General features: G+C 37.4%; 1 protein-coding gene across 3 annotated transcripts in view; it reads right to left on the bottom strand.

Annotated features, from left to right (window-relative positions):
* cntfr (ciliary neurotrophic factor receptor) overlaps positions 1 to 25,361 on the bottom strand; it is a 308,603-nt gene that overhangs the window by 149,911 nt on the left and 133,331 nt on the right. For all 3 annotated transcript variants that reach the window (XM_023961135.1, XM_023961133.1, XM_023961134.1), the window contains one exon: positions 2,626 to 2,859. In XM_023961135.1, coding sequence (XP_023816903.1) covers positions 2,626 to 2,859 — 234 coding nt within the window. The remainder of the gene's footprint in view (positions 1 to 2,625; positions 2,860 to 25,361) is intronic.

Here is a 25,361-nt window from a genome sequence, read left to right as displayed (position 1 = left end):
AGACTGTTTTGTGACATTTAATCCAATTGCAGCAGGTTAGTTTGTAGGAGTGTGTTGGCAAGAGTTTTTTGAAGCTGAAATCAAGTTTAAATATTGCTGCAGTTCCAGTTTGAACACAAAGAAATCAGGTTTTTCATTTTTTTAGTTTTAATTTGCTTTTGTGAATGTGAAATTTAGCCATAAACATACGCTAACATGAACCAGCAAGAAGGAGCCACGGGGGGTCCTGCAGCAGGCCATCGGAACCTTAAGAAATATTTTATCTTCACCTCAAGTGGTCACAGATCTGTCTGCATCTCTAGAGACACAAAGGAATGTCTCAAATACCAATAATGGTAATAGAAGCGCCACCGAAACAGAACACCCGTATCCACCTTATTCCTAGCCCCCATGAGCGTTTGCGTGAATTATTGGCGACACTTCCTGTAGACGCCGGAACACGCATTTACATTAAAACAAATTCCTCTTGTTTTCGATCCATAACTACATGTAAATGTGGGAAAACCAACTGTCATGTCTTAAAAAAGTCAACGGTGAGGTGAAGATACAATATTTCTTAAGGTTCCGATGGCCTGCTACAGGACCCCCGTGGCTCCTTCTTGCTGGTACATGTTAGTGTCTGTTTAAAATGGGAGGTGGCGGCCTCTCGTCCAATCAGAGCACGAGAAATCATCTGCCTTCCGGTTCATGCAAAGTGCCTTCCTTTTCATACAAAGTGCATTCCTTTTCATGCAAAGTCACTTCCGTTTCATGCATACTCCTCTCTCACACGCACATATATACTTTTCTTCACACACACATATATACTTGTCTTTCACATACATATATTCTTTTTTAAGAGTGACAATGAGAGTGAGAATGTATGTATGTGTAAAGTGATATATATGCACGCGAAAGAGAGAATATATGGATGCGCAAGTGAGAATACATGTATGTGCAAGTGAGAATACATGTATGTGCAAGTGAGAATATATGTATGTGCAAGTGAGAATATATGTATGCGTAAGAGAATATATGTATGCGAAAGAGAGTATATATGTATGTGCAAGTGAGAATATATGCATGCGAGAGAGAGAATATATGGATGCGCAAGTGAGAATACATGTGCAAGTGAGAATATATGTATGTGCAAGAGAATATATATGTATGCGAAAGAGAGTATATATGAATGTGAGCAAGAATGTATGAATGTGAATGGTTCAGAATAAATAATGTCTTATACGGCCCCTCATACATTTTCGTTCTTTTTTTTTATAATATGACTCACAGGAACTGTGGATTTCAATACGTCTTCCATTGTAATAAAATTGTAAAATTCAGTTTATTTAATCATCACAATGTTAAGTATTGTGACTGTATCTCATATATAAGTCGCTGTTACCCAAACAAATTCGTAGTGAATTGGTAACTTTAAATTTACAAAGGGAACAGTCAACATTCTCTGATTTCCACAACAAAATGTTTTTCAGCATAAGAAAACAAATGTGAATGTGCCTTAACCAATAAGGTTCTAAAAGCATGATTGAGGAAATAAATGGTTCAGGAGCCTGAATGGTGCTTCAAAAATAAAGGGGCAAAAAAAGAAAAATACACATATATATATATATATATATATATATATATATATATATATATATATATATATATATATATATATATATATATATATATATATATATATACATACATACATACATACATACATACATACATACATACATACATACATACACATATATATATATATATTCTTTCCAGAAACAATAAAGTGTGATGATGAGGCAACGTGACAGGGTGAAGGAAAGTTGCTCAAATGTGGCTAGGATACTTTCTTTATATGACAGTCTGTACTGCACTGCCACGCTTTCTTACACACGGAAGTAAACTAGTGACGGTCATCGCCACGATGTTGTCCTTTTTTCAGTGTTGTACACATCACTCGGATCCATCAGGTCGCTAAACTAGCCAACTAGCGGTCGGAGGTTTAAGTGGAAAGCAAGAGTCAGACACTGAAGGACGCTCATAAATAATTGAAGAAATATCTTCCTGACAGCATTTTGAATCGATACAAGTATCGCCAAATTAACTAATTGATTTTTTCTTACACCCCTATTTATTAGCTCAGCTAAAAGTTCTCAACGCTATATCAGGTTCAGGAAGGCAGGGGTCAATAATGGGGCAAGAGATCATCAGAGAAAAGATGGGGTAGTCAGGATCCAGGCGAAAGTCAGGGCAGGCTGGAAGTGTGTGCTGGGGTGGCTGGGAAATGTAGTGTGTCTAGAACTCTTGGGATTGCTCCCACCGGTGACCAGATGGGGAGACAGAGTTCTGACTTCTGATACCGTTGTACGTTTGTGTTTTACTATTTTATTTGTTATATCTCTTTTTTGCACCATTCTAAAAAAGATTCCCACAACAATCCTAAAGAGGATATATTTGCAGCTCTTGTTGCAAGCTCAGTTAATATGAACGTTCACATTTAAAATTCTAAAGACTACCTTATTAAATATCATTAACCAACTTTTTAATCAAAGAATAAACAGTGATGTGACAAAATATCACTGAATGGTCCACATTTTTCCCAACACAAGGAACTGATATTGAAAAGAAATTGTGATTACTTACAGCCGACGTACAGTGAGATGTAGTCACGTTTTTCTCCTGCTGGTTCTTCAAAGCAGCTGTAGCGTCCATTGTGGTGCAAGTTCACTTTGCTCAGGATAAGTCTTGGACCTTCCAAACGGTGCTGTGCCATCACATCTGTCCCGTTCACTTTCCATGACACCGTTGTGTTATTTTCCAGTTTGCCACACTGCATGGTGACATCTCTACCTATCTCCTGGTACTGCTCCCTTCCAGCTAAGAAGACACACAAAAAAAGCATATATGTTAGGATCAAAAGAAAGAACGTATGTTAGTTCTTAGTAAGCAAGTGAATCTTTCTGCAACACCTTTGTCCCACAGAAAATGAAGGAGAAGCTGTAACATTTGCTTTCTACATTGCTTTTGTCTTTTCATCTGCTGTCTAGACTGATGCCAAAAGCTCCTTGTCAGAAAAGTGGCAGAGACAGTGTTGACCTGTGGGTTAAGGGATTTATGTGAGCCTAATGGGAGTTTGAGCCAGGACACAAGGGTTAGTTTACCCTCACTGTTGAAAAATCTCAGGGGGCCTGTTGTGACCTCAAGGAAAGAAGACCTCAGATTAACAGTCAAAAATCGAGGATCAGTAATACAACAAGAAACAACAAAAAAATATTGATTCTTGTCTCAGTAAAAGTCTCACATCTATGAACAATGGAGAGAAGAAAAAATAAGGACCTCCTCTTGGTTTAGATTCAATCTTTCAATGTTCATCCTGTCCGGGCACAAACTGCAATGATTCATTTCTCCTCCACGGTCAATTCTCAAATTGTTTCCACTACTGGGAATTAAAAGGGATACCATCCATATGTCACTACAAAATCCAAGTCCCTGATTAGTCAAGGTTTGACCTGGTTTAACTTTCAACGTGCGTTCAATGGTTGTACATTCTGCATGTAGAGCCCAAAAACAATTGTGGAAACAGGTGTAGCTATGCGAGAGTGCTAATGAGAGAGTTTTGAACGCAGTAGTATGAAACGCATGGACACCTCCATGATCAATTTTAACACGATTGGCGCTTCTGTGAATTAAAAGGGATTCCATCTATTGGTCACTACCAAATCCAAGTCCCTGATTGGTCAAAGCTAAAGCTGATCTAGTCTTGTACATAGAGCCCCAAAACGCTCATGGACACCTGCGTAGCTACACATGAATGCAAGAGTTTTGCACGTAGGAGCCAGAAAGGTACAAATACGTGCATAGACTTTTCATTAAAAGTGATCGCTTGAATGTGTGTTGCTTAGGGCGGTGTGAACATTGCTCGTCTCTTTTCTTGTCCCCTCCCCCATGTCTTTTACTCAATTTCCTCTCATTTTTAACGCCAATCTCTATTTACTTAGACCGACCCCTTTACATCACATAAAGATATCAACCCATTTCTTCATGTATATTTCATGTCCCATAACAGAGCCATCCATATTTAATGGGACAAAATCCCTGTCCCCATTAACATGAATTTGACACTGTTTGCTCTTTCTGTTTCTTCTGCTTTGTCATTCATTTCCTCTCAGAAGCCCCAACATGCGCATGAGGCTCAACCTCTCTGTCGTTCCTGCTTTCCTCCCATTATCGTTTGTTTCTCTCCTGTCCATCCCAGTTACTTCCACCCTTGCTTGCCCCACTTCCCAAGATAATGAGTGCACACATGCACATTAGTGGCAAGAAATGGCAATTTCCTTTGATCTCTTTCTCTCGCCTCACTTTGAATGGGCCTGGGTGACTTTATTTACATAAAATTCTATTTGCATTAGAGCAGAAACCATAGGGTTTGGCTTTGATGTTAGCTTTGATGGGGATGCTGGTGCCTCATGGTTTCTGATGATGAGTTAGAGAAAAGACAAGTGTTTGGAAATCATGCACTTCATCAAAGTGTAAAAAAATGTTCTTCAAAACATTATAATTTAGAAAAAAAAACTTTTCTCCTTAAGGAAGCTGGTTTTATAATGCTTTTTCAACATCTTATGCTGACTTCACACCAAACGCGAATCTGACGAGTGTCAAATTCACCGACTTGCTGTCTCGCATTAGTCAGAGGAGGGAAAGGGAATATAATTAAAGCCCTTTTTTAGTATTGCTTTGCTGCAAATAATAAAAGTATTATAAAAGGTCAGAAGGAGAAGAATCAGATTCAAAGCTGAGTCCCTGATTGGTTGACGCGACGTGTCACCAAAGGTCAGACTTTTGAACACCCTGGACGCGCCACAACGCCCAAGAAACCCCGTGACGCCTAAAACCGGCTGTGGCCAGACTGTCCTCTCTGTTCGCATCTGTACTTTTACTTAGCATTAAAACTCACTTTCAAAGACTTCATGTAAACGCAACAAAGGAAAATACTTTTTTTTTTTAGTATTATCCAAAACCTTTCAAATGTAGTCTAGTTCACTTCTTTCTGTTTCTTATTATTCAGATATCCTGGAGACTTTGGCTTGTCAGTGTGCACTTTTCAATTTTTCCCATCTGTTGCATATTTGTTTCTGTCTAAGATAGAAATCTGTCAAAAAAGATGAGAGATATCATTGGGTTGTTTTTTCGACAGTAAAAATATTCAGCAAACATCTGTAACTCCTAAAAAGGCATATAAAACAGAACTTTGACAAAGAGGACTGCTTTCATTGGTGGATCCGTTACATTTAGTGTAATTGGAGAGTCTTACAGGGTTTTAAGTGGTGTGATCCATCTATCTAAAGATCTCAAAGACATACAGTGAGTGTTCAATTCTAACTATTGTTCTTGTTTTTTTATTTTCAAGATTCATTTAACACAAAGAAGCATGTCAGCTTGTTCTTTCTGTGTAAAGTTTATACAAAGGTTTGACTTTGATTAAATTTGATTTAATTAGACTTCATTTTTAAACAGACCAGTATGTGTATTTTCCCTTTGACAATTTAAGCAATTCTGAATTAACAATGCATAAACCCTTTAAATTTAGAGCTTTATCTGCAGTATTTACAATCTTTCAACTATCATAACCTTTCAATCGTTTACAAAATTAATATAATTCCAACTGATTAAGCATTTTAGGATGAGACTGGGTTGGCTTGTGCAGATATGCAATACTTTACAGTAGTGAAATTTTTACATAATCAAAGTAAATCAGCTGATTCTGTTGCAAAGAAAAGCGGCTTTGCGCCATTTCATAACACTTTAATTGAGTAATGTGTTGCATATCAGTTCAGAGACACTTAACGTTAGTAATGTGTTGCGTAAGTGACACATGTTGAGATTTTCAGTGTAAACGGATGAGTTCTTGGACTCACCTCTCCATCTACCTCTCCCTTTCACCTTCAAGCTGCTTGTCCCATTTGAATTAAAGAAACTTCAATATTCATCAGCTGTACATGACCGCTCATCATCAGTCCACTCACATGCCACTCATGCATAATGCGCATTATAGCAATAGCGGAAACACAAGAGGATGGTTATGATTACACTCGTGTACTTGCTCACACATGAGCATGCTGCCCTGCATAATGTCCTCATTGCTCATGACCATGCAGACAAGCAGGCTTAATGACCATAATGACATTCAACTGAAGTGCTATTGATCTCTTGGTAATGGACTAGACACTGTAAGCAGCATGAGAGCACTCTGATTCTCTACCAAAATAATGATTTGAAAAAAAAAATCAACCATATCCTGTTTTTATTCATTGATGTATTGATTTATATTCTGGCTGATGCAGTAGTTTTTAAAAAGTTTTTAGCTCTGTCAAATCCACAGTTTTTTGCATGCAAGCTGCTCTTGTTTCATGGACCGTTGTTTCCTCCAACCAGATCGCTAAAGTGTATACACTTGAATAAAGAGGATCAGCTTTGCTGTATTTTTGAGGTCATTTCTTTGCGGCTTTCCAGGAATCTATACTTTGTATTCAGCGTGGGAGTCTGCGGGTCACTGAGGGTATGGTAGCTCTTATACAGCTCTGTGATCTTTTCCCAGACAGGTGCATTACCATAAGGAGGATACGCAATGACTTGTGTTGAGGTCAGAAGAGCTGTAACCAGCAGAACAACACAATCTTGTCCACTACTTAATTAAGGAGTGAGGAACACAGAAGCACACAAATATCTATAGTCAACAAGATTTCGGGAGAGCTGAAGTATCACCCAGGATTCACTTGCTAATGTGCACCTACGCATTATGCATTGGCATAAACTCAAGTAATTTGATTTGATTATTAGCAGCACCGCCTAATAATTATAGTCCTTGACCTCATCAATGACAGCATTAATTAATGCTCTATTTTCAAACTGATGTCATTTTTTAACATTTTATTTTCAAAAATAAAACATATTTTTAAAGTTACAAGCATGTCCACTGCAGTGGACTGCAAGCGCCTGAGTACCCAACAGTAAACATACTTACTGTGAAAAGGAATTAACTTTTTTCTTTCTTTTGTAAATATACAAACGTTTGCTGCTTTTTATGCTTTGAAAAAATATTTCAACAATTTCTGGTAAATGTTATCACTGTGCTGAACTTTAGGCCGAAATAGGACAACTAATGAGACCCAGCCATGAAACTTACACCTAAATGTGTTAAACCATTCCCAACAGGAGAAAAATTATTGTGAGTCTCAACAGTTCCACAAGGATGAAGGACAGTATTACAAGGACCTTGTTTTAGCATGTTGGAAGAAAACACAAACTGATATTTTATTGCTTTATCATATTAATCTTCCATGTTCACATATAGGTTGTATAAAAGGTTGCAAAGCCTCCAGAGCATTGTGGCACACAGCATAAGATGCAGATGTATTTAGTTTACCGTGTGCATGCAGCATCATGACATCTATAGACATTTTTCACCTCAATTAATTGCGGCTAGTGGTAACCTGTGCCAAACCTGACCTCACAGGCTACTTTAGTGACTGCTCTCCATTTAACAGGTGTGTCTTCCACTTTTGCTTTACTGTAGAGTGCCAGTATTTATCAAGGCTAGAGGCATATACGTTTTTTATAGGATAGTCTGGTGACATCCCATGTGCCTCTCTTCCACAGCTCCGTAATCATGTTGACCATCCTCTGTATCCTAATCCTCATCATCCCTAATTTCTCCATCTTTACCACCTGTATCTCCATCCTCCTCAGCTCCTACGTCTCTGTTCTTCTCTGTCAGCCAATCATCATAACTGTTCTTAATACATTCATCATCAGGAGCTGAATGGGTTTTACAGGACTATTTTGTAGGCTGCCTTATTTCTGTGAAGTCTACAAACTATGATAAAACAGATATAATAGTATCTCAAACTACTGCCAATCTGTACAACTGTACAATAAAGTCATGATTAATTACTATCTTAATTGAACAGCAAAAAATAGCTGTAAATGGAACAATAACACACTGACTAATAACCAAAACAGTCACAAGAAGCAATTAATCAATCACATGATATGTGTAAAAAAAAGTCACTGGGCGATGTATGATGTTCACTTCATTAGACATATTGTTGATCATAATTTCCTACATATTGTAAATAAAAATGTCATATTCCAAGCCAATGCTATCCTTCCCTAGATGGTACTGAATATCATCTTATTTTTTTTTTCCTTGTCAGGTTCTTTCAGCGTAGAAGGATAGATGGAAAATGCAAGCAGTGGTCATCCATTATTAGCCATCTTGGATTCTAAGGAAATTTACCTGCAGTTACACCGACTAACCACTGAATTGAAGTCAATGAACTATAGCAGAAGAATATGCACTCTAGTGACTGGTTTGCAGTTCCACCACAGAAACCAATGCAACAAAGAGAGAGTCACTTTTTAGTAGCTGTGCACTGTAGAGACAGTTATACACCAGAGGGCTAAAAAGACACCCAACCTTTTTTGTAACATGTTAAAAAACAGACGGCAATAATCAATATGTAAGGTAATAAAGATTTTAAGGTGCACTGTTGTTGTTTTTGCAAACAATTAAGGCTTTTAGGTGCGCCTGATGTTGCAAAGAATGCTGTGACTTTAGATAGACACAAACTTGTCCGAGCATGTTTCTGAATACAGACAAACATTTTTTTGCATGTGTACTGTATGCACACCCACAATAAAGAGTGCATAACCAACCCCTTATCATACACGCATCATCAACTCCATTAGGATGCTGTATTGTTGGCCTCAGTTACCCCTACTCTAAGTTTATGAAAAACCCAAGAATCTGATGGAAAAGTGGAATAAAAATGGGGCGAGTGAAAAGACAAACAAGGCTTCTGATTGCAGAAAACCAAGAGCCACTTGCACCTAAAAGCTACTCTAGCTTTTTTTTTTCACCGCATTCTCATATTCATGGTTCACACTCATGCCATGTTGAGCCTGACACAAACATTATTCTAGGTGTGATAAAGACATAGTTCTATCACAAACTGCACAGCATCAGGAAGATAATTACCAAACTTCAGCAGCACATTATGTTGCTGCTAAAGAAAGAACGTGTGAAAAAAGTTTGTTTGGAAAGTAGAAACTCACCCGGAAAATACAGAAAATGTGTTCATGAAGGTATCAGACAGGATTTTGGAGATCTAAGTACGACTAGTGGAAGGGTTAATTTACATGATGCATGCTAAGAGACTAAAGAAACAAGACAAATAAGGAATATTTTAAATCAACCAAATAAAAAAAAGTAATACAGCCAGTGTGTGATCTATTTGAGCACTTTGCTTAGATACTCACATTCCACTGCCAAACAAACCAAAAACTGTAGTTAAAATTGAGGTAAAGCATGCATAACAGCCCATTTGTGTATAATAAAAGCCCTTCTGTTTGTTTAGATGATTAAACATTACTTGTTGAAACATCATAAACCACAGGAGACAGCATCATTTTACGACATCCCTCCAGCGCAGAATCATCAAAAGCCTTTTTATGAAGTGAGCTCAGGTACTTAAATAATTAAGCCTAGTTCAGGTGCATAGAACTAAGCAACAACTTCAAAAATCTAACTTAATAATGAGCCCTCTAATTTAAGGTTAACAGATTATACTTAACACAAAGCAGTTTTTTTATCGTCAAACAAGACAAAAATTTATAAGGATTCTTAAAGTCTACATTTCAAGCAGGTTGGATGCTTGGAATGATTTCAGATGCATAAAAACATCATTAGCTGAAATCTGAGTGTTGAAATTGTTTAAACTACAGTATCTCTTCAACTGTTTACACAATTAACGTAATTTCAGCAGATTCTGAAGTGTAGAAAAACAGCTTTGCTCTGGTATGCAACAGCAGTTGTGTTTACGCAATCAACGTCAATCAGCTGATTCTGTTGCAGAGAAAAGCGGCTTTGCGATTCTAGGCAACACTCCAGTAATATGTTGCAAATCTGTGCGAAGTTAATACAAAAGCTGCTTTTCTACCTGTCAAAATCAGCTGACTCATGTTGATTGTGTAAACAGTCAAAGAGTTATGGCATGTCAAAGAGAGTGTGTCATTTAGGTGTCGCCGGCAAAATTTCCAGGGTTATGCTAAGTTGTGAACTTAGCATAACAATGGAAATGTTGTGCCCTTGGCAAAGTGCGCACAGGTGACAATTTTATAAAAAATGTTTTCGTGAACGTGCTTTTCGGACTTTTGCTAAGTTTTCGCTAAGTCTTTCATACATCAGCAAGTCTTTCATATTTCGACATCAAGTCTTTCATATTTCGACATCAAGTCTTTCATATATCGGAATAGAGCTGTGAAAGAAAAAGCCTGGAGCAAGATTTGTGAGATTTGCACCTCTTTGACTGACACTTTGCACCTTCTAACTGTATGTACATCTGCTAGTATTGGGTAGCGACTGTCCAGTGTGAACACAGAAAGCTAAAAGTGTGTTCAAAAACCAATTTTCAGCATGTTCTTGAACATGCAATAAAAGCCCGGTGTTAACATAGCAATAGAGGGTTAATCTGTGAACATATGAAACATATGTGAACTGATCCAAATAATTTTGCAATGTCAAAAATATCATTTATGCATCAATAGAAAGCAGATTAACAGCTTTGAGATTTGTCTTGGAACCTCATTAAAGGCTCACACATATCCACATATTTCGTCGGTGGGCTTAGAAACAGTAAACACACAAATGCAAGTTTGCTGACATGCTCAAGATGCAAGTCGGTGACATTCAGAGAGATTCATGAATTCAGCAGCCACAGGATCAATTAAAAAGAAAAAAAAAACTACTTCAACCTCTTGAGCTGATTAGATCACCGATGAAGTCTGATTATCGACTGCTAGCAGTAGGATCCTCAGCGTGCATGTTTGCATTTCAATCAACCCCGTACCCTCAGACGGCTGAAAATACGACCGTCATTTCGCATCTACTACTCCACTTGTACGTGCTCATATCTAAAGTACTTCTCTATGCGAGCAACCACCTGTAAGTTATGATCTGGCTGCGCAGCAGCACCGCGGAATGAAATTGAAGTTTCGGTGTTGGCATTTTGATTTAACCTCTCGATATTTTTTTATTGCTTTTGCTCCTGCGTCTGTGAAACTACAAGCTTGCTTGCAAGTGATGGTGTATATAGATATATATATTAATTTTTTTTATTATTTGCAAGATGATTTTTCATTATCATACAGTCTGCAAGCCACACAGGCCAATCACTAAATAAACAGTAAACCAGCTGAGAAGTAAAAGTTATAATATGAACATTACTGTGATATATTCTTATGGGCAATTTTTTTTCTTTGGTCACAGGTCCATACAGATGCTTTTGTGTAGTGCATTAAGCCCACTTCTGTGACAGAATTAGTCCCTGTAGGCAACCACCTCCTCAAGTTCAACACACACGCTGAAATGTTGACCTGCGCTCCAAGTCTGATTGAGCATTCGTGGGTTGCATTAGAACAAGCCGGTTCCCAGTGGGCCACCCACACACCCTGGAGGATCTGCTATACCAGACGCTACAGGACACCCCAAAGCATCTCTCTGTGCATGCCCGCTTTCATATGAGCCCTTTTAGCGCTGTATGGGGGACCTCCACAGCATCAAACAGGTGGGTTTTTAAGTTGGTGGTAAGTTATGCTCTGACTTTGAACATTTTCGAACGCACTGACAGTCTTGTGTCTGACAAATATCAGGTAATGAGAACACTGGTTATTACATTTCAATAGGGGGGTATCACAGGATTGAAGATTTACAACTATTTCATTTTCAGAAATGTCCTCCAGCCAGCTTTTCAGTGGCTGATGCAAAGCTGTTTACTGGCTGTGCACACAACATAAAATCTTTAAATATGCTCCAATGGAAATCACATTTTTGGTGTTTTTAACATGTTCTTGTAGCATTATTCTGATGAAGGAGGACATACGTATGAAGAAAATTAGGATCAAAACGAAATTTCTGATTATTTCGTTATTCAAATATGTGTAAATAAAGGGCAGACAAAAAAGAAGAGGAGGGGTATTGCTTCACACCAGTGGTCCTGCTCACAACTATCATATTATTTATGATTATTATTTATGATTATTACTATGTATGCCACCACGTTGCACACAAAACTTTTCAAATGAAAATATTAAATATTTTATTTCAATTTTTTTTCCTTTCAATTTTTTCTTTTTTCTTTTAACATTTTTTTGCTTTCAAAAACTTTTTCTCCCCAAATTTTCTTTTTGCTTTCAAAATTTTTTTTTTTGCTTTAAAAAAATGTTTTTGTATTTGCAAAACAAATGTTTTCGCATGCTTTTTGTCTCATCTCGCTTTATTCCTATCTTTGATTCTGCTCACATAGGTGTCAGTTTAGCATGCCAAAGCTGCCTTCAAAAAGCCTGCTGATTGGTCTAGATTCTAACCAATCAGGTGTCTTATTTTTGAAAGCAAAAATAAAAAATTGAAAGCAAAAATTTTTTTTTTAAAGTTAAATAAAAAAATTTGAAAGCAACTATTTAATATTTTCATTTGCAACTTAGAAAGTTTTGTGTGCAACGTGGTGGCATACATATTACTCCATACCTAATGAACCACTGCTAGAAACTATGTCCTGGAAAACATCACAGGATTTGGGATTTGGGCTATAAACAGCATAATCATAATTAAAAGACAAGTGGCAACACTTTGAAAATAGAGTAATTATCTCAAGCAAATACACAAAGAGACACAAAGTTAATTTTTCTCCCCGTGTGCAAGTTACATTAGGAGAGGTCAAAACCACTTGTCAAATGATTTAAGCTTATCTGACTGATCACTGCTCTTCCTGGTTAAAGTGCAGTTATGTCGGGAAGAGATCCCAGGCAGATATGTAGACATGTCAGAGAACAAAAAGCCTATTTTAAAATCATCTTTAGTTGTCTTCCTGTCAGGCTTTTTGTAATCTGCATGCCTCCTTGGCTTGCTTGAACTGAGGCATGGAATGGAAATACTGGCTCCGTCTTTCTATCAGTGTGCCATAACAACTTTTGGGTAGGAAATACCAACTTTTTGAAAAGGCTGATTGAAACGTGTGGTTAAAACAGGAAGCGGAGAAGCACAACTGCTCCCATTGACATGCATGTTCTTCAGGTAATGTCTTATCAAGCAAACATTCTTAAAGACTAGTTACAACTTCAAGAGAAACTAGTATTTACATGGGCATAGCTATTATCTCACTACTATTGCACGATAACAGTTCTGCAGCATTATTTTTATTTTTTTTGTATGGCTTTTACACTGCGTAGCACTCATTATTTCCAGTAAAGAGGGAGAACTTCAGAGGAGGTACACCTAAGTACCTTGTGACGTATGAAGTTTTTGCAAGCTATTTTGTTGTTGTTTATTTTTATGCTTCCTTCAGAAAACATAAAGTAGTTGCAAGTCTGGCTTGAGAATAGAAAATTGTGGGTTTGAAATTGAAATTAACAGTGTTCACTGTGGTCTTTTAATTAGGACGTGTCCTTCTCTAGGACTTAGTTTCTGCAGAGTGGCAAGAGTTCATTAGAAATTTCCCTCCGAGTTGTGGGTGGGACCGATGGAGTAGAGCAACTTCATCCCACCTTCCCCTCCCCGTTGCCGAAAGCTTTCTTTTTAAACCTTGTGCAGAGGTGGATAAAGGTGGAGAGGATTTCATGTATTCCATTGACACCAGTGAAGATCAAAAATCATTGTAGAAAAAAGGTTCAGTGCACTGTCTTGTGGGGTCCAGATGACCCCGCTCCCAACATTAACCTTAACGTTGGGAGTGGGGTCATCTGGACCCTAAAGATAGCACAAGGGTTAAGCACAGCAGGGAGTTTGTGGCTCACCCAGTATATTTTCTACATCATAAATAGGCTCTTTTTTTACAACAGCATTTTTTTTCTGATTCACAACTATTTGAATAAAGAAATACTCAGAAATGCAAAGAGATAAGATAATCCTTTATTCGTCCCACAATGAGGAAATTTCAAACTTCATTTAGGCTTAAATTTAAGTTTCAATTTCTTCATATATGGTCTTCAGCATAAGAAATATGCCACATGAACATTTAAAAACACCAAAAACACAATTTTTATACAAGTGGGTTAGTCACACAATTTCAAAAATTAAGTTTTCCTAACTTGATGATCTGGAAATCAAGCTAACAGTTGTCACAACAAAATTAGAAAATTCCCAAGTAAATGCAAACTAGCAGCATTGGAAATATAAAGATGAAAGTGTTTATTTTTTTCACTGTTAGCTTCTTGCTCCTGCTATCTTGCGGTGGAGCTGGGGTTCACAGATGTTTCTGCGAGGTAAGACACTGCAAATGCTAAATCCAGCCAGCACTTTATAAGTCAGAGATCCTATTAGCTGCTGTGCGACATGAGCGTCGGCTATAAAGTCTTGTTGACACTTTCACAACTGCACTGATAGAGACGCTCTCGGCTCACGTGTGCTGGAGAACACACTTACAAACACACACAAACACAACTCGGTTAGAGCTGTGTGTGTGTGTGAGCACATTCTCACACACACACTTGCTCTGCAAACATCTTGGAATGAAGTTATCACTTTATCCTCTCCTGTCTCTTTCCCACAGTGAGATTAACATTCAACCCCCCCACAGCTCGTCGCCTCCCGCCACTCTCTTCGTTCTGCGTTTGCCTTTGAACACTGATGCAGCTGCAGCTGTGTGTGTTTGTGTGGGAGAGTGTGTTTTTCCCATTCGTGTCAGGACGCCGATACTTAAAGAAATTCACTTCCTGTTTCCTGCCATATTATCTTGTAAACGTGTGGCGTGCTTGTGTGTGATGCTCTTATCACCCCTTTAGAAACCCCCCTCCTTCTATCGGAAGCTGCAGGAGAAAACAGAAGATCTGCTGATCTGATCTTTTACATTTGAGGTGTCTGGGAGGAGCACTGAAGCAAGACAGATAAGAGTGTAAAACGGAAAGTAGGCAGAAAGAAGAAAAGAGATGTGGAAACGAAAAAGGCAGGGGGAAGGAGAACGAATCGCAGAGAGCCAGTGTAGGCTTGTTAATATTTAACAAGCCTGGATTAGAGAGGTCGTGAAATGAGCGATGAGAAGAAGATTCCTGAGACTCAGACAACGCCGGAATAAAAGAACAGGAGTGAGACAGCTGAAGAGCTTTGATCCAAACCATCTGTAGGTTTCTCAAGAGAAGAACAGCAAGAGGTGGGAGGGGAATTAGAGCATCCTGCTTCATCTGTTTGTCTGGGCAGGTTTCAGTTCACCCCCGAATCAGAAGCACTTTTTGGGCGAGAAGGCTGGAACTCTCGTTTTTCTTAATTTAACACAGATATTTCATGTTCCATTTTTAAAAACTAATTTCATTTTTGCTTTCATATATTTCTTTATGCCTGGTAAACTTAAGATGCCCAAGGGGTGGAGAGTTTTAGGTGCTTCTTCCTCAAGTTGTTTCTTAAATTGTAACATTATAAGTAAAAAGTCATAATTTTATGAGAATAAAGTTCTTATAAGACAAAAAGTAAAATGAGAAAAAAATTGTGAGAAAAAAGGCAATTTTTATAAGAATGAAGGCAGGAACAAAGGAAAAGATTTACGAGAATAAGTTATAAACTCATGAGAAAGACTTTTAACTTCACGAGAATAAAGGTATTATTAGACAAAATAAAGTCGTCAAATTATTAGAACAAAGTCCTAATTTTACGACAATGAAGGCGTTATGAGAAAAAAAGTAAAAAAAAACTATGTGAATAGTCGTAAAATTAGGAGAAAAAAGCCGTAGCATAAGAGAATGGAGGCTTTATGAGAAAAAAAGAAGAAAATCAAGAAAAAGTTGTACAAATATGAGTAAAAGAGTCAATAATTTAGCATAAAGATAGAGGTTTATAAATTACAGATTCAGAATCTATGAGATTAAAGTCCTAAATTTATGAGGCTGTTTACTAAAAACAAAGAGAAACAGCAAAAATAAAAACTATGGTGTTTCAGTATGAAAGACGTACTGCAGTAACTTCAGCTATGGTTTCACAAAAAAAGAAATATGAAACCTTTTAGCAAGTCAATATTGTTTTAATATTAGTATAAGGACATTGAAAATATTTTTCAGACATCATCAGAAGAATAGTATGGATGGAGGTTTACAAAACCAACACATTTTCAAAAAGAATAGCCATTTCCTTGTAAAATTATGTTTTTTTTTCCTTTCATAATATTACAGATTCATTCTAATCAATTTATGACTTTATTCTCGCAAAATTACGACTCTTTTTTTTATAAATTCACAATTTTATTCTTGTTTCTTTTTGTGCATTCCCCAATAATCTGTCATACTTGTAAGAAAAACAATTTTATCAAGAAAGTTTTTTAATAGCCAAAATATCTTAGTTTGAGAAAACATGTCTCAGTGACTAGATTTTTTTCTTAAAATAGAAAGTTTTTGTAGTACCATTTTTCTTACCCCATTGGCAGTATTTTTCTTTCGCTTATTTAAAGAAAATCTGTCCATGGGATACGAATTTTTGACTTAAAGGACCTGTTTCTGTAGTGTAGTAGAGCTTTCACATTTTCAAAGTGGTGTTTGTAATTATGTTTATTTTCTGCTTTGGAGATGTTTCCCCCTTTATTTAGGACCTTGTAAAAACATGGGACTTTCCCCAGAAAAGGTGGCCATTATTGAAGTTTTATTTTCCTCCTATGTTGTTTATGATTTTTATTTTTTTTCTCAACATCTAATTTAGAAGGTGTTGAAGCATCCTAATGAAAGGGATGTAATCTTGTCTCACAGCTGTCTGTAATTATTGTTTGTTTCCCTGCATTGAAGTTTAAATCCATTTCCATACTCGCAAATAACCACTTTGATGGCTTTCTTGGCCATGACATTGAAAGCTTCATAAAAGTGGCAGCAATATAATTTATAGGACTATAGGGGATGGCGAACAAAGTGAGTTTCTAAATTTAAATGTCTTAATTTTTTTTCTCATCTCAGAAGATTATGACAATAATCAGATATAGGATGGCTGAAACCTCCCTTGGAGTCCTAATCTTATTGGTTAATAACACTGCTAACATCTTCCTAAGCCTTCCCCAAGAGCCAAACTGAGAAGGTCAGTGCTAATATCAAGCATCTCATTTATTAAACCAAATGGATGAATGCAGAGAAAAAGATAGTGGGGAAAAAAAGATAGAGATAAAAGGGAATATAGAGAAAGATGTGAAAATTGCCATTGAGAGAATGAGAGAGACGGGAACGCAAAGAAGGTCAGTGAAAGGTGTTGGGGGAGGAGGTGAAACAAAAGAGGAGACAAGGAATGAAGTGATAAGAAGAGGGAGGGGTGTGAAGGAGAGATAGAGGAGGAATGAGTTTCAGAGGGAGACAAGAGGAGGGCAATAGAGAAACGATCGGCTTAATTCATGGACTGTAATATATGACAATATTTCTGGGTTCCAAGATGATATCAGAAGTTCACGCCTTCGTCGCCGGAACGCTCAGCACATACGCCACAACCTTGACAGGACAGCTGGAGCTGCAGACTTTTAGAAACTCTGGAATAGAAACCAAAAGTGTTTTGTTCGCAATAAGATACAATTAGTGAAATGTAAGTGAATTGAAAGTCTTTTTTTGTTTTATTTAACCGTAATTTTCTCCTAGATTTATGTATAATTTAATATATTAGAATTTATCGTTATCTGGCGGATATTAAACAACATACCGCTATCTTCTGACTGTTTTCAGAAACACTTTATTTTTAAATGTATCCTTGTTCCTAATATATTGGGAAGCTTTTGTTTACAGTCAGTAATTGAATGTTTTCAGGGAAATGCTATTTTTTGATAGGGATACATGTGGTACCTAATAGATCCCCGGCAATGGGGAGCTTCTGGGTTTACAGTTATGTCCAATATTCAATAAATGGTCTTAATGCTTACAGACATATTTATATGAACGTTTTAGAGTGATACTTGTTCCTATGAGATCTTTTGCTGTATGTAATAAAGGTCAAGTGCAATGTGATTGCCCAGTAAAAGAAAAGTTGTGCATTTTCTAATAAAGAAACAAAAAGGAAACCAAATTTTGTGTTACTGTCAACACTTAAGTATCGATATTGGCAAATATCGGCTATTGGCCACAGTTGCAGGGGAAATATCGGTTATCGTATGGGCCAGAAAAAATGAAATCGGCCAATAGCTATTATCAAGCTGTAGCTACAACAGTTACAGACGTCTGCACTTTTACCAATGTTTTTTTTCCCATTTTTTAAGTCAGACAGTGTTACCATTCCAACTGGGACTAAAGCACTGTTTTTCTGTCACTACAGAGGTTCGGTGAAACTCAAGAATGCTTTTTTTTCTTGCTTGACAGCTCGAGTCCAGCCTTGCCGTGCAATTTGTTTCCAAACACAGGTAGCTACGGTTCCAGGGGACTTGGACATGAGTAGCTCTGAAGCTGCAATCAATCATGTCTGGCTGCAGAAGCGTAAGAAATGCTCACAGGTAGCGTGTTCGGGTTTGCACACAACTGCTAAAAACATGTGCACCTGCTTGTTATATTTGATCTCCTACAGAAGAGCACTTAGAGACACAACAAGTGTGGTGTGATGGGAAAAGAGCTTCGGCAGCTGCAAAACACCTCATCATGTTTGTAATCCAAGCAGCCGAAACGATACAAATTACAGCTCACAATCCTGAGCTCCACCTGCCATTCTGTGAAGGAACGAAAAAAAAAAAAGTATAAAATGAATCGTTTTACAAGAACCCACATTTATTTGAAGAGGAGCAAAGCTGGTTCCCTTGCTGAAGTTCCATTTGCAACAAAAAAAGTTATTATCAGCCCTTAATTTCCTGGCATTCTTATTGAATACCCTTGACTTCAAAGACATATTTAACAGGAGATGTGACGTTTTCTGTCTCTGTGAGTTCAAAGAAACCTAGGTACATGAGTGCAACTGGTAATTCTGATGATTAGCAATACCACCCATAACAATCCAAAGATCAAAGTCATGCTAATAATCAACACAAAAAGAACACTTGGTACAAGAATGGCGGCCCAAAACGGGAGTGATTTGTGAAACAAACATTGGTGCATATCAGTGTGCTGAGCGTCAGCATGTTTGCCAAAGACCTGTAGTGAACACACACAGACACATCAGCAGAAAAAGAGCAGCTCTAAACCCAAAGCACACACGGCCCACACGCTCCTCTGGAAGGAAGGCGTGTCAACATAAAACCATTGTTTTGTTGCTGCGCATGCTATCAAAACCCAGTATTTAGGCAGTTTTCCACAAATGTGGGAGAAACTGCACTTTTGTATTTGCATGGCAGATCACAAAAATTCTAAATGCACGATAATAGTGACTAGGACTCTGACTCATGGACACTAACTTTACGAGAAAAATGCATTCAGTAAATAAGCACATTAGCCTTTTCTTGGAATATAAGGTATATTTTTTGTCCTTTTTTTTTTAACCCTGTAATGCTCACTACACACAGGAATTGACTTAAAATTAAATTAGTTTATAATTAATATGTTTTTTCGACCCTGAAATCCATAAAAAGAATGTCAGGATCTTATGAGATGAAGAAAGTACCAATTATTATACTGTGGGTGATTTGGAAAGCTTTGGCTCACAGCAATGTTCATTTAAAATGCAAACATATCGACTCAACATTTCAAGAAAAACTGTATGTTAAAGATTTAATTATGACCAGATTTTACATTCTTTCAATACAGCAAGTAGTAATTAAAAATATGAATGGAAAATTTGGGTTTTTCTAACCATAAAGATTGAAAATTAGCTAAACCTTTTCTGCCAAGTGTTTGAGATTTCATGGAAGTAGCCAGGAAAAGCCTTTCTACTGCCTCTAGTGGAATGATAATGAACTACAGGGCAGGGCCAAGTAATATCCAATGAGTTTTGAAGGACGGTTTGGATCATGTTAATGAGGTAGGGGGGGTCTCAGAAATGCGTGTATCAAATATGATCCGAATGGTTTTATAGTGTTAAACCAGTGGTCCTCAATTTCGTTTAGCCCCACAGACTGGTTTGAAAAGAAAAAAGGAGAAGAAACCCCACTCTGCTTATCCAACGTGAAACAGCTTCAGTTTTTTCTGTGTATCACATGCCTGTTGTTTCTATAGCTTTATTCTTAACTAAGCTTTGTCTTTAAAAATAAGGATCATTTTTGGCTTCTATGAGGAAAAAAGTACACACTATGTTCAATAACAAGTGGAAAGCAACAGTATGAGCAGACAGCTTAAATCAATAGACCTTTATTTTATTTATTTATATAGCACTTTCAACAACATGTCACTCAAAGTGCTGTGCATAAAAAACATTAAAATTTAAAAACAAGATGACAAGACAAGCCGTGCGACAACCCCCCCCCCCCCCCCCGCCAAAAAACACACACACACACACACACACATCAATAAATAAATAAATAAATGAATATATAAATAAAAAAGTGATAAAATGATAGAATGTAGAGACCAGGCTTTGTCCTGACGTGGGGAAACGATATTTTGGGGACATGTCCACACCAGCGACCCCCCCAACCCAAGTTCACGGAGAACACTACCACAGAACCCCCCAGATCCGATCAAAAGAGTCAGACCCAGGAGATCCCACTGCAGCGTCCCCTCTCACTGAGAAGGGTCAGTCACTGATGTGGAGGATCCCTCAGAGGAAAACACTAGAGTTTAATAAAATGTAAAAGGAATAAAATTAAAATATATATAAAACATGGACAAAAAACAAATAATTACATAAACCTTAATAGGCATATGAAGTAGTAAGAGCGACTTAAAAATTAATAGAATAAATAAATAAATAAATGTATTTACATACACATATAAAACTAGTTAAAAGAAAAATAAAGAAATAATTAAAATATTTAAAAATAATAATAATAATAATAAATAAATAAATAAATAAATAAATAAATAAATAAATAAATAAATAAATAAATAATAAAAAAAAAATTAAAAATCCTAAAATTCAACTAAAAGCTAAATTAAAAAGGTAGGTCTTAAGCTTTCCTTTAAAAACATGAACAGTCTCTGCGGCCCTGAGGCTCTCTGGGAGGCTGTTCCACAGGCGAGGTCTGTAAAAACTGAATGAGGCCCTGCCGTATGTTTTTGTTCTTACTTTTGGAATAACCAAAAGGCCTGTATCAGAGGACCTCAGGGTCCGCGAGGTCTCATACTTTAAAATCATGTCAGATTAATATGAAGGCCCGAGACCATAAAAACATTTGTAAACCATTAAAAGAACTTTAAAATCAATTCTGAATTGCACAGGGAGCCAGTGCAGCGATCTTAAAACTGGTGTAATGTGTTCCCGCACCCTGGTCCTCGTCAGAACGCAATGCAATAGTATAATAGCCTAAAGGTCAGTCACTTCCTTCTCTTTATTCCTGTTATTTATTTATTTTTACTTGCTCTTAACGACGGGATATATACAAAAGCGATTAGACCAGAACCAGAACCCACTCAGGCATCAGGGACAGGAACCCCTCCCCCCACTACACAATTTATAGCAGAGACTGAAACGCGGTTGGCGTTGCTTTCTGCTTTAATGATAAAATGTCTTATCTTTTCTAATTATGTATTACTACATTAATAATGTGAATACAACAAAGCTATATATATATATCTATATATGTCATCTCAAAAATAGCTTGGATGCCAACTATGTGTGAGGACCCCTGTTCAGGACAATGCAGGTCTATTTTTTTATTGTCAATAAAAACAGGTATGAAGATGTTTTAAAAATATAGTTTGAAAACGAAACATTCTAAAATTGACTCCAATTAGCCAACATTAAGTCGACATTGTCTCACCTTTCAAAAATTGTGCAAAAACAAACAAACGCACACTTGCGCTTGAGGCCACAGACAGGTCAGCCTTTCTGCCTCAGACTGCGAAACCGCAGAAATGTAGAAATGTCAAAGCTGAAACAACAGGACAACCAAATGGGAGAAATTACGGGGCTTTGTTGGTGCTTAGAAGGAATGTCAAAACACATGTTATGGATGACTGTGCGTGGTGAGCGCTCTTTGAACAGAGTGAAATAAAAGCGGAAGAAAGAAAGGCAGGACACAATGGAGCAAATTGAAAACAAAATGGTTATGGATAAGGACAGGGAAGGAGAGATTTAATGGGTGAGTGAGCAGGAAAGACGACGGTTTCATATATATATATATATATATATATATATATATATATATATATATATATATTCATTTCTGAGTCCATTTCTCTGAAAGTGTGTGGAGAGATGACTTCATGTCATATTCCTATTGCACTCTAGTGAACTCCCACCTGATAAGATAGGAAGAAACATACATGTTGGAGTTTTTTTTTTTTTTTTTGACAGTATCATGCTACATTCACATTCCTGAATGTGCGTCTATCCCACAATGTTCACAATAGACAGGTTTTTCGTTCACAGCTCAGTTTCAATATATGAAAGACTTGGTGTCATATCATTCTGTCCAGGCACAAACTGCAATTATTAATTTCTCATCCATGATCAATTTTCAAATGATTGGCACTTCCAGGAAATACAGACCATCCATATGTCACTACTAAATCTAAGTCCCTGATTGGTCAGTCCAAACCAGGTTCAACTTTCAACATACATTCAATAGATGTCTGTTTTCAGTGTTTTCTACGAAAAACGAGAAACATGTGTACTGAAGCTCCAAATCCTCATTTATAAGCATTTACATAGGCCTGTCGTGGAAAATGGCTACTTGACTCGCTGTTGCTGAGGGCAGTGTGAACGTAGCTTCACGGCTTTTCCAGCAATAAGCCGGACTGATGTCTACTTATATTGACACCCAGGAATGTTTGCTCTTCATTTTACACGGCTCATCGCAGCTAAAAACAGATAATCAACACTGGGGGAAGAAAACACTTCCATGCACACACTGTATCCGTGTGCACGTCTACCCGCCAGTGTGGTACATTTGTGCCAGAACTTTTTTCCTTGGCGTATGTGTGAACACACACACGCACACACATTACCTACTCTCCAGCTTGTTGACATTCCAGTAGCTCGGCCTCTTTGTCTGCTCCAAAGTCTCCTCATTCAAACCAGACCTTCCCTTCCTCGTTCGCTGGCAACACATTGACACACATCCAAACACACAGTTTCATCCCCCTAGTTCACCTACTATGTTCTTACTTGAAAGGCCTATATCATGCTATTCTTAAGCCTTTTATAGTAAACAATATCTACTGTATCTAGATGATGATTCTTACCTTTGGCACGCAAAAGAAAAAAATTTCAATAAGATATTAGATAATAAGTTATTTTCCTGAGCTAAGATCGCTAAGGCACTGGCTTTCTTTCAATCCCTTTGAGTGCCGCCTATTTTATGTCATGAACATAGAGTTGGCCTCTGAGGCGTGTCTGCGTCTCGCCTACGGAAATACACAACATTCAAACTTTTGAAAAGACGAATGTGAATACTGTGCATATAAAAGGAAATAGCACAGACTCTTCCTGGAAGGGGCTGTTCCTAATTATCTACGTCATAATGTGAGAACCCACTCGTATTTGTGGGTTGGGGTCTTTAGAAGAAGGTGTTTGGCTGAACTGATCAAAATATGGGTTTCTTTTCATGAGGATTAACATTATGACACATTTAAAAGCTAAAAAACTTGATTTTGCATAGTATCGGCCCTTTAACTGAAATGACGCAAGTAAAGATATGGAAGCTCAGCGTGCTCTTCATCCGCCCAGCACTCTTTACTAAATCCATTCTCGCCTGTTATGGGACCAAATAGGCTATGCACTGTATTGTTCTTTGTATTATTAATAATGCATGTGCTGAGGTGCTTATTGTTGAAGTGGAATGTTAATGACTGTTTTTGGATCGATATATCAGCTGTTATTTGGAACTTTGTTCCTTTTTAAATATATTTTTTAAGGTTTCATTTCTCATGTGCTTTACTTTTATAAGCATGCTAAATGTAAACCAAATTTCATATGATGTGGACTGACTTGGATTGAAAAACAAACAAAAAACATAAATCGATATTTGCCCAGAACTTAGAGTTAAAGACCCACTCTGATCAAGTTTTGATATACTTTGTGTTCCTAGTGGTCTTTTAATTACGATTATGATGTTTTTAAGTAAAATAACAAAACTTGTAGTTTTCTAGGACAGAGCAGCAGTGGTTCCTTAGAAATTCACTTCTGAATTGTGGGCAGGACCACTTCCTTTCATCCATCTGTTTACACGCTCTCCCGCTAGCTTACAGCCCCTCAGACCCCCAATTTCAGGTTGTATTCACACTGGACAGAAGTGAACCAGAGTTTGTTTCCCTTGATAATCTGGAACCACTTTTACACTCAAGTGGACCCTGGTCCGGGACCAGGAACCGCTCTCGGACCTGTCTTTCGAGGGGGTCTCGGTTTGTTGCAGAACAGACTATCGGACGATCGGACTAAGCTTCCATTTGCTTTGAGATTCCTCCGTCTGAATATGTTCCAGTGCCCAGAGCGGAAAACAACTGAACCAAAATGGCCACCACAGCTGGTCGTCACATGATGTAAACAGAATAGGAAAGAAGCGACCGATGAGCTACGGACAAATATAAAGCAATGATTGTTGTTTGATCATACAGAAAAGAGGCTCTAAATGCTTACTTGTTGGAATGTTAATTTTAACAAAGCTTGAAAAAAGGTACTTAAATGCTTTTCTGTGACATCACCCAAAAAGCTACCTTGTAGTTTCTTTACAGGATTATCTTAACCCTTGTGCTATCCCAAGCACTTTAACATTGGGAGTTGGGTCATCCAGACCCACTAGACAGTGCGCTGAACCTTTTTTCTTCAATGATTTGTGAACCTCACTGGTGTCCATGGATTACATGAAATCTTTCCACCTTTATCCACCTTTGTCATGGTAGGGAGAACACGTCAATGTAAGGGTGGGGTCATCTAAGATAGCACAAGGGTTAAAAATCATACTACAACAATGATGAGACACAACAACTCATTGAGATTTTGTCAGATGAATGCAAGTTTTTAAAAACAACTTTTAACGTGATGTACTTTGTCTCTCTATGTTTTCCCCACAATCTATATGTCATAAACACTTAACCTGTGCAACAACACTGGCGAGCAATAGTGGAGCTATCCAGCCATCTAGTTTTGACCCAGCTAAGACAAGGAAAATGAAGATGAACATTTATGAATCTGTTAATCTGCAAGTGGATCCAACAGAATAGAATGAAGCAGAGAGCTTGCAGCTTGGCCAGCGTATTTTCTAAATCACAAATAATTATTTTTGTCTGCTCCTGATTCACAACGATTTCAATAGAAAAATACTCAGATTCAATCTTCAACCTAACTTTATATCCTCCACCATCAGAAA

The sequence above is a fragment of the Oryzias latipes genome, chromosome 12 (assembly GCF_002234675.1).
Source record: "Oryzias latipes chromosome 12, ASM223467v1".
Taxonomy (NCBI): Eukaryota; Metazoa; Chordata; class Actinopteri; order Beloniformes; family Adrianichthyidae; genus Oryzias; species Oryzias latipes.
The sequence above is the reverse complement of the archived record's forward strand: the minus strand, read 5'-3'. Positions and strand labels throughout refer to the sequence as shown.